The sequence below is a fragment of the Podarcis bocagei genome (genome assembly GCF_964188305.1).
Source record: "Podarcis bocagei genome assembly, chromosome: 13".
Taxonomy (NCBI): Eukaryota; Metazoa; Chordata; class Lepidosauria; order Squamata; family Lacertidae; genus Podarcis; species Podarcis bocagei.
Window position 1 is genome coordinate 25,023,384 of NC_138138.1, and position 10,265 is coordinate 25,033,648.

General features: G+C 48.3%; 1 protein-coding gene across 2 annotated transcripts in view; it reads right to left on the reverse strand.

Moving 5' to 3' along the window:
- Positions 1-5,321, reverse strand: part of LOC308570987 (inactive phospholipase C-like protein 2) — a 37,830-nt gene extending 32,509 nt beyond the window's left edge. For both annotated transcript variants that reach the window (XM_081166150.1, XM_081166151.1), the window contains exon 1: positions 4,896-5,321. In XM_081166150.1, the coding sequence (XP_081022276.1) occupies positions 4,896-5,132 (237 nt within the window). In that variant the 5' untranslated portion in view covers positions 5,133-5,321. The remainder of the gene's footprint in view (positions 1-4,895) is intronic.
- Between the last annotated feature and the right edge of the window lie 4,944 nt (positions 5,322-10,265).

Consider the following 10,265-nt stretch of genomic DNA (forward strand, 5'->3'; position numbering starts at 1 on the left):
CCTGAAACTGTTCTTAATCTGAGGTACCACTTTAGCTAATGGGGCTTCCCACTGCCGCTGCATCACCACCGCACAATTTCTGTTCTCATCCTGAGGTAAAGTTCTCAACCTGAGGTACTATTTCTGGGTTTGCAGAGTCTGTAACCTGAAGGGTCTGTAACCTGAAGTGTCTGTAACCCGAGGTACCACTGTACTGCCCTGCATCCGTAGGGCAGTTCACAACGCAAAGTACATAATAAAAATAAGAACAAAAACAAATCCCACAACTCATTTAAAAGGGCATTGGATGTCAATCAGCCAAAGGCATGGTAGAAGAATGTTTTCGCCTGGTGCCTAAAGGTATATAATGAAGGCAACAGCCAAACCTCCCTGGGGAGAGCATTCCACAAACTGGGAGCCACTGCAGAAAAGGCCCATTCTAGGGTTGCCACTCTCCAGGCTTCTCGTGGAGGTTATTGGTTTGTTTTCGTTTTGCTATTTATGTTCTCATTTTGTACTTCCATGCTGTGAACTACAATGTGGTCTTCGGATGAAGGGCGGCATACAAATTTAATAAATAAAAAATAAAACTATAACTAGATTCAACTGTTCATAACCCTGCGAATGCAGCCGGCAGGTGAGCGCTGTCTTCGTCCAGCATTCCCAGCAACAGGCATTCAGAGAACGTAGCCACCATGAGCAGCCGCTCAAATTCAGCCATCTCAAATTAATCTTTTCATATGGAGCGGCCCAACTGGCTATTAAAAAAACAACAATCCACGTGGCATCTGTGGCCCTACCGCCCTTAATCTTCCTACCCTTCGCCTTCTCTAACGCCCAAGGAAGTTGCCATTTCCAGAGGGCCCCCAAATATTTCCGTCACGGAAGCAGCAGCACAAGGAAGGTCACGTCACAGCCGAACAAGTGACCACGTGATTCTGTTTCCTTGGATCCTCCAGGCCAAGGAATGGCCTTGGCCATTTGGATTCTGGTAAACAAGACATAAATAACCCAAGGGAACCCGAGAACCCCTTCACAGCAGGCGATGATGGAGGGGTGGGGGAGATGACAGCAACATCCTTCCAAGGACACATGCACTGACAGGCTTATTGGCTCTCCCCTCGCCCCGCCCCGTGCGACATGAGGCTTGGCTCATTTGCAGGAGCGATCAGCAACTATCTGCTGTGTGTGTGTACCTTTCTGCTTGCTCCAGTTCAAGGATCTCAGCCTGGTGAAGGAACTCAGCCGGGGAAGGGAGTGAAAGAGCTGGCGCCGCTTGTAGCTACATATGCGCCATGAACTTAAAGCATATTCCCTCCCTGCTTCCAAAGAATCCTAGGAACTGTAATTACCCTTCAAAAAGAGTTGCCATTCGCGGCACCCTTGACAAGCTTCCATTTCCCAGGTTTCTTCTTCTGTTTTGGACAGGCGGAGAGGGCTTTAAATGTGCTTTGAATATACGGCATGTGCACAGCCAATAGTAGAGAACAACCGGGCTCAACTGACAAGCGGGAGCTTCGCTGACATGCAAATGTTGCGGCCAATGTGACACAGTGATCTGGCCAGCCTTGGTTTGCAACAGGGACTGGGCCAGGCACAGGCAAACTTGGCCCTCCAGATGTTTTGGGACTACAACTCCCATCATCCCTGACCACTGGTCCTGTTAGCTAGGGATGATGGGAGTTGTAGTCCCAAAACATCTGGAGGGCCAAGTTTGCCTATGCCTGGACTGGACCTTTATGCCCGCTGTGGAAATGTCAGAGACACCTTCCTAGGATTTTCGTACGAACTTCAACCAGAACTAGGGGCGGGGGGTGGGAAGTTACTACTGCAGGCTCTTTAGGGAAAGGCCGTAGCTTAGAGGTAAGGCGTCTGCCTTGCATGCAGAAGGTCCCTGGTTCAAAGCCTGGCATCTCCAGGTAGGGCTGAGAGAGAATACTGCCTGACACCTTAGAGAGCCGCTGCCAGACAGCGCAGAGCTGGGGTCTGACTCAGAATATGGCAGATTCCTATGTTCCAGTGGGAAGAGGCTCTGCTTAGAAATACTGATTAGGCTCCCCTTTTTCAGTCTTAGAAATTAGCCAGGCACCAGGAGCATTTTGCGACTGGCACAGGTTCAACTGCGACCACATGGGGATCTCTGGAGGCCAGGTTGATGACTGACGTCTCAATCTGGCTAGCCCCTCCAGCTTTCTTAAGAGAGTAAGCAGAAGAGATTATTTATTGCATTTATATTTCACCTTTTTCTCCATGGAGTACATAGTTTACCCCCCCCCCTCAGTTAATCCCTACAATGACCCTGTGAGGTAGGGTCAGGCAGTGACTGGTCCAAAGTCACCCAGTGAGATTCATGACTGAGTGGGGATTTGAACCTTGTTCTCCCAGGTCCTCGCCTGACACTCTAACCCATGGCAACCTAAGGCCTGTGGGCCAGATCCGGCTCAATTGCCTTCTAAATCCGGCCCACGGATGGTCTGGAAATCAGCGCGTTTTTACATGAGTAGAATGTGTCCTTTTATTTAAAATGCATCTCTGGGTTATTTGTGGGGCATAGGAATTTGTTCATTCCCCCATATATATATATATATATATATATATATATATATATATATATATGCAGGTTTTGGTGTCTTCGGGTGTCTTCCCGTGTAAGAGTTGGGGTGTCTAGGCGACGTTTCGACGAGGTCTCACTCGTCATCTTCAGGCTGGTGCTTTCGGCTTCTTGTTACTGGCTGGTGCTTTCGGCTTCTTGTTCCAGTAACAAGAAGCCGAAAGCACCAGCCTGAAGATGACGAGCGAGACCCCGTCGAAACGTCGCCTAGACACCCCAACTCTTACACGGGAAGACACCCGAAGACACCAAAACCTGCATTCCTGTACCCGTGAAAATCTACGAAAGCATATATATATATATATATATATATATATATATATATATATATATATATATATATAGTACAGCCCCCCACAAGGTCTGAGGGACAGTGCTGCTGAGCCCCCTGCTGAAAATGTTTGCTGACCCCTGCTCTAACCACTACACCACACTGGCTTCCCAGAGTTCTTCTGCTATGGGAAAGCTCTATAAATTAAGTAGGTAAATAAATATGAGGAAAGCAAAATGTCACTTAGAGAAGGACCTATTTTTTTTAAGCTTGAATTTTGTTTTTAGTCTGGATTGTTTTATTTGAGGTTTTAATGTGTTGCAAACCGCTATTAGCTTATATATCTGAGTTTCTAACACTGCCCCTTTTGTTACTTGCATTTGGAAACCCAGCCAGGAGCCCCCCTGCAGATGAGGAAAAAGAGACTGTCATCCACAAGCAAGATGACTAGCTGTCCTGGGTACCCCATAAGACTGACCTCCCATAGCTGTTAGCACTGTAGTTCCCACTCGGACTGAAGGGAGTTGTAGTACACATCATATGGAGGACACCAGATTGGGGAAGGCTGGCCTACGGCTACTGAGCAAGTTGTTAAATACAAGCATGCAGTAACCAAGTGATGTAGGGGAATGAATGAAGCAGACCAAAGTTGGGAGAAAATCTACCATTTGTGCCACTTTTGGCCCTCTCTCATCCATAAATGGGACGAAGGTGGCACTGTGGGTTAAACCACAGAGCCTAGGACTTGCCGATCAGAAGGTGGCGGTTCAAATCCCTGCAACAGGGTGAGTTCCCATTGCTCGGTCCCTGCTCCTGCCAACCTAGCAATTTGAAAGCACGTCAAAGTGCAAGTAGATAAATAGGTACCACTCCGGCAGAAAGGTAAACGGCATTTCCGTGTGCTGCTCTGGTTCGCCAGAAGCAGCTTAGTCATGCTGGCTCCCTCGGCCAATAAAGCGAGATGAGCGCCGCAACCCCAGAGTTGTCTGCGACTGGACCTAATGGTCAGGGGTCCCTTTACCTTTTACATCCATATACATTTTATGGCTGCAACATTTTAGAAATGACCTGCCTGTGCAGATGGACCACTGCCTATGAGGACACTGTAGATGCAACATGCATGTTGCTATTATGTCTGAAGCAACCGGGTCACACATTCCAGAAATACCCATGCATACCCAGGTAGCACGGTGGCAGCAGCTGTGCTCTTTGCTCTGAGAACCTGCATGTTCACTCATTCACACTAATCCTTGGTTTGTCTTAGCTCTTTGTACCAAGTGGGTCTGCATAAAGTGAGTTTTGAATATGCCTCCTTATGAAAGCAAAAAAAAAAAAAAAAAGATTCACATGTACGGAGTTGGAAAGCTGTTTTTGTTGTTGTTGGTATAGGGGCTCAAATGTTTCCTTTTGTGGGAGCCGTTGACAAAGGTCAGAAGCTCCAACTTCAGTGTGGATTTACAAAGGTGAAGGCTGACCAGGCTGATGATCTGGAGTATGGGGGGGGGAGCGTCTCCAGAGGAGAGCAGCTTACTCTGAACCCCTGAATCAGTTTTCAACGTCACACATCTCAGCCTTGAAGGTCTCAAACTACAATGAAGATCAGAGCACCTCTGGGTATATGCAGAGTGCCTTTCTCTGTTGCCAGTGAAAAACCCCAAGCAGGAACCCCAGCACCTGTTGTTTCTGAAAAGGGATGAAGTTGGAAGGGGGGTGGCAGTGAAGCGGGGGCGCTCTCGGCGCGGAGAGGGCAAGGCAAAGCTGCTGCGTTTGGAATCTCTCCTGGATCCCTAGGTTAGATTTAGAAGGTCATATTAGGACAGAAATGGTGGCACGCGGTGGCGGCGACAGGAGAAAAGAGGTGATTAGCTGCCGCTGTTATGGGGCTCAGTAAGGATGTCCTTAAGGAGGGGGAGCTGGGAAATCCCTGCGGGGATTCCAGATTAAATTGGGTGGGGGGAACGAACCTTACACACACGTGCCAAGGGAGTCGGAGGGCGGTACAAGGAGGGTGGAAGTCGAGCGAGCAGCACCCACCTTCATGATGCCGGCGGCGGGGGCGGTCCTGGCCAGGCCGGGGGGGTCCCTCTCGGCCGAGTTGTCGCGGCTGCTGCAAGCGGAGCCTCCGGAACCGGAGCGCAGCGGACTCAGGTCGCCGGGGGCTCCTGCGGCTGTAGTGGCGGCGGCTGCAGGTCCTTCTTCTTTTTGCGGGGCGCGGGGGGGCCCGGGCCGGGGCAAGCCCGAGGGGGGACCACCGGGGGCTCCGTCCGCCATCCCCCCGCGGGGCTCCCAGCAGCCGCACCGGCCCGGCCCAGACGGGGTCCTCAGCTCCTGCCCCAGCGGCGCTTGCACGCCTTTTGGCGCGCGCCCCTGACCCCCGGCTTGGCAATGCCGGCTCCCCTTTGCCGGGGAAGGAAGGAAGGAGGGATACAGCCAGCGAGCGAGCAGACGCTGCCGCTGCCGCCGCCGGGGGTGGAGGGTTGGTGGGACGGCTGGGGCGGGGCCAGGCGCAGCACAGCCCCTACCCCAAACCGCGGCGCGGCCCCACGAGCGAGAGACCCGCGCAACCGCGCGCCCCGCTGGCTCCTCCTCCCCCGCGCCCCTCCTCCCGCCAAGGCGCTCTTTGGAGCCCCGGAACCTTTTTTTCCTCTTGCCGGCGCTGCAATCAAAGGAGAGAATTCGCCCCTGCGCGTGCTGCGCTCGGGAGGGCCTGGAGCTCACCCCGGAGGGCTGCTCGGCACCCCCGCCCCCGCCTGTTGGATCCCGCGGCGGCAGGGTTAATGCAAGGGATGCAAATGCAGGGCTTTTCTCCGTTCACACGTGATTGTTATGGCTTCAGTGCCTGCGTGGATAAGCCTCCTCGAAGGCGCAGCCCCCCCCCCGCCCCCGAGTTGCCATCAGAACGGGGCTTGGCGGGAAAAGGGCAGCTCCCACTCAGCAGGACCTCGCCACGTTTTCAAAAACGGCTGCATCAACACAGCACACAGTTAAAGCCCACCGTCCAAAGGATCCAGGGAGCTGTAGTTTGCAGAGAGCGTTGGGAATTGTAGCTCTGTGAGGGGGCAGGCTACAGTTCCCAGGATTCGTTGAGGGCGGGAAATACGCTTTAAATGTATGGTGTGTGCGTGCACTGAAGTATTTAGCACTGTAAGATCCCCTCACCCAGTGCCATGAAGTCCAGAGCCTAACATTACCTAACTGAATCCAGCCACCCCAACCCATTATGCATTTGACCCTATCTAACCATCAGGTCCTCCTGGTCACAGGACTGTTACCAAGCGGGCTTTGAGACCCTATTTATATATTATACAGTGGTACCTCAGGTTACATACGCTTCAGGTTACGCTTCAGGTTACAGACTCCACTAACCTAGAAATAGTGCTTCAGGTTAAGAACAGAAATTGTGCTCTGGTGGCGCAGCGGCAGCAGAAGGCCCCATTAGCTAAAGTGGTGCTTCAGGTTAAGAACAGTTTCAGGTTAAGAACGGACCTCCGGAACGAATTAAGTACTTAACCTGAGGTACCACTGTACATCTATCCCACCCTTACTGGATAGCGAATGTGCCTGATTTTTCCTTCCCTGTGCTTACCACAACCCTGTGATGTAAATTAGGCTGAGGGTCAAACAAGATGAGATGTGGGAGATCTACGATCGGAATCCACCATGCTTATTTTTTTATTAAAAAAATATTTACTGCAATAGGTTGTGAATCAGATTAGAATGGTGGTACTGGAGAAAGGTTTATGTGGTTGTTCTTTTCTTGTACGTTTTTTAATGGCCCTTTCATGCCCCAGAGCAGCTAACTGCCTAATGGCAGAAGATGGGATGGGTACCTTCACTCCCCCCCCCCTTGGGACAAATAGCAATTTATTTGGTGGGGGTATTATATTGAGAATATGACAACAGTTGGAGGGTTAAAATATCCCTTTGGGGTTGTCAATGGAGGCCCTTTTGCACTTGACTCTTCAACCTCAAGTTTGGAAGGTGCCTACAAGGAGAAGCCCTCTTCAGTGGTGGCTCCCTGATAGTGCAGTGCTCTCTCTAGAAAAGCTTGTGAGGTGCCTTCATTACCCTTTTCAGTGCCAGGCTAATAATTTTCTGTTCTCCAGGCCTTTTTTTAAAAAAAATATACTCACTGCTTTTTCATAGCTGGTTGTTTTTTGACTGTGGCTGCTACTGAATTTTGTTCCCTGTGCCAAGAAGCGGCATTCAAACAGTGGCACCGTAAGAGCAGGATTTGGGGCAGATGTCCAGCAGAATAAACATGAAGCCAACTGGTTTTGCTATATTCTGAAGTAGGTGAAGCAATGCATATCACTCTCTTAAAGGCCTCCTCACCACCACCAGTGAGACCATGGGTAAGTCCAGCACCCAAATTTACCTAAATGAACCACTGAAACTAAACATAACTATTGATTCTCTCTTACCCTTTTTATACCAATGTGTCCGTGTTTCCATTCCATCTCCAATCCATCCATTGGGTCAAGCCCAATAAAGAATTCTGTGTGACATGGAAATTTGCTTTCAGGATTTTATGCACTTGTTGATTCTGGAAGTTTATTTGTATGTGTGTTGGTGTTATTTTTATAAGCTACATACCATTTCTGGGAAAGACACTCTTTTATAATAACCATTCCAATGTCATAAATCACTTAATTGTTACCAGAGGGAACAAACTTGGAAATAAATCCAGTTACTAGACCATAAAATGTTAGCAGTCTACTTACTGAGGCATCCTAATGTCAGCCACTTAGAGTGCACCAGTGACCTACAAGAAAAAAAGACCATCAACATATTATTTTGTAGTGTGCCAACCCTCCCCCCAACTTCTTATATTGGTTGCCTTGAGATGGCTCTTACTTACCACAGGTAACCAGGCAGCCCAGTGTAACAGAGAAAACTCTCTACAAGAATCTAGAGTAGGATAATATTGAGTGTTTGATTGGGGGTGGGAAGACCTCACTTCAAATCCTTGTCCCGATGTGATGGTTAAAAAAGTTAATCTCTCTCAGCCTAACCTACCTCACTGGGCTGTTGTGATAAATTAAATTAACCCTTCATATGCTGCCTAGAGCTCTTTGGAGAAAAGTTGGGGTGACAAATTAATCTTTCAGGCAAGTAGCTTAGAGGTCAAAAGTACATGGCAGAGGCAAGCTCACCATGAACCAACTCAAAATAGCTGATTGGGACAAGAGGCCAAATCTGGTGCCATGTTCTTGCCTGCAATTTCATCAAAATGGTGTAAATTTTATTATTTAAAAAAACCACTCTGGTTCACAGCAAGGGGACATTGTTTCGTTGTCAACATGTTAGAACTCAGCACTGACTCCTAGACTGGATGTCAGAAGCTGCTGTGATCATCCCCCAATAACTGCCTCATCTAATCCAGAATGATCCAATTGTTTTCCAGAGCAGCTGGTTCCCAGCAATTTCAGGATGAAAAAATTGCCTGTTGCAGCTAACACGCCCGCCCCCCGCCCCACTCTGCACCTGGCTTAGAAGGGCTGCTATCCCTGACTCTCCATTGATCATTCAGAGAGCTAGAGCAGCGTTAATGAGATCCTGAAGGTTGGGCGCTCTATAATTGGCAGTGCAGCTTTGCAAGGCTCCTGCTACCCAGACCAGCACTCGTGAAAGATGCTGGCCTTAGTAGTGGGGTAGCAATTAGTGTGGAGCAGAAGGAACCCCCTACCTGGCCCTGCTGAGCACCAGCTGCTGGCATCAAAGCACGAAGGCCAGCGTCTACTTGCATGTCCATGCAGAAAAGGGCAGAGGATGGGATGATATTGTTGGTAGGGAAGAGATTATTGCCCATTTTCCATATTGTTTTCTGGTCCCCATTTATTGAGCAGAGGGAAGGGATGTTGGTATGGAAATTAATGAAGTTCCTGGTAGTCTTTTCAAGAAAAAGTTTCCTTTGCAGAAAGACTTTGTCTTTTTAAAGGTTTATGCAATAAAATATTAAATAACAATTGTTAAAATTAATGGTTGCCTATACAAGATAAATCTCCTTATGTGCCACAATGACAGTGTTATCATTATCAGTAATAATAATATCATTATAATGACAGGTAGGTAGCCTGTTGAAACAAAATAAACAAATTCCTTCCAGTATCTGGAAGTATCTGAAGAAGTGTGCATGCACACGAAAGCTCATACCAATAACTAACTTAGTTGGTCTCTAAGGTGCTACTGGAAGGAATTTTTTTTATTTTGTTATCATAATGATGATTAAGTAGCCTTTTAAATGCACCACAGTACATTAGATTATTGTTGTTGTTTTCAGTATCCATTACATTAATGATTAAGTTCATGGTAGCATTTGCAATATGATTTTTTGTTTGCAGGAAGGCTTTTGTTTTGTAATCATTTGTTTCTTCACAAATGGGCAGCCTAGAACAGGTCTTACCATGGTTCAGACTGAGGTAGACAGTACTAGTCTTAAAGTAACATCATCAGTTCAGCAGGATACTTGAACCAACTTTTCAGCTATTGCCCTTTAGCTCTCCTCACAGCACTCCTTGCCAAGAAAACTGGTCTTCGTTTTGCCATCCTTCTTTCATTCTGCAGGTGAGTGTGAACTCCAGGAATGTTTCGATGCAGCCTGGGCCAAAAAGGATACCCTAATTGCCCTTTAAATGCTCATTGTCCCCAACAACAGGCTAGCTAAGGCGAAAGCTATTTCTCTGCTTTGCTACACAACAGCACAGCAGTACATCCACAGCATCCTTTCGAAAACAACACTGAAGCTGTGCATATCCTGCACGATTCACTGCTGGCAACAAGATGGTCCTAAACAATGGGACATTTTGTACAGAACCTAGCACACTGGAGATGTGAAATGATGACTAGGAACAGATGGGAGTGATGAATTTCTGACGAGGTGCTGGGAGGCCCAAAGGAAAGTGCTTAGAGATGCCAGCCTCCAATTCCGCGTTAATCTACTGGCACTGGCAGCGAGGCAGGGCTTTGGGGCAGAAAGCAAGGCTGCATCCAGCAGAATGAGCAAGCACCGCTGCTGGCTTTCCACAATTTGAAGCAAAACAATACACGGCATCATCTAAAGACCATTTTAAGTAAAGGAATATACATTGCCATTTGAGACCATTAAGGCCAGAATCTAAAATGACCCAGCTGTTTGAAACCTAAACCCTGGACTTTGGATAAATGGTGTGGCCCTGCATGGAAAGGAAGCTTCCTCTGAGCCTAAAACTCTGCTTGCCCCCTAATTCCAGATGCACATAGAGCTGGGTGGGGCAGGCAAATTGGAGAAACACACTTTGCACATGACCATAATTTGCATCCAGCCTGTGGGTGAATCTTGGGTTCTAGTTTGGTCTTTCTCTAAACCACGCCCACTTCAGGCATCACCCAAAGTCACCTGTCAATCACCTGAGTAAAACAGCA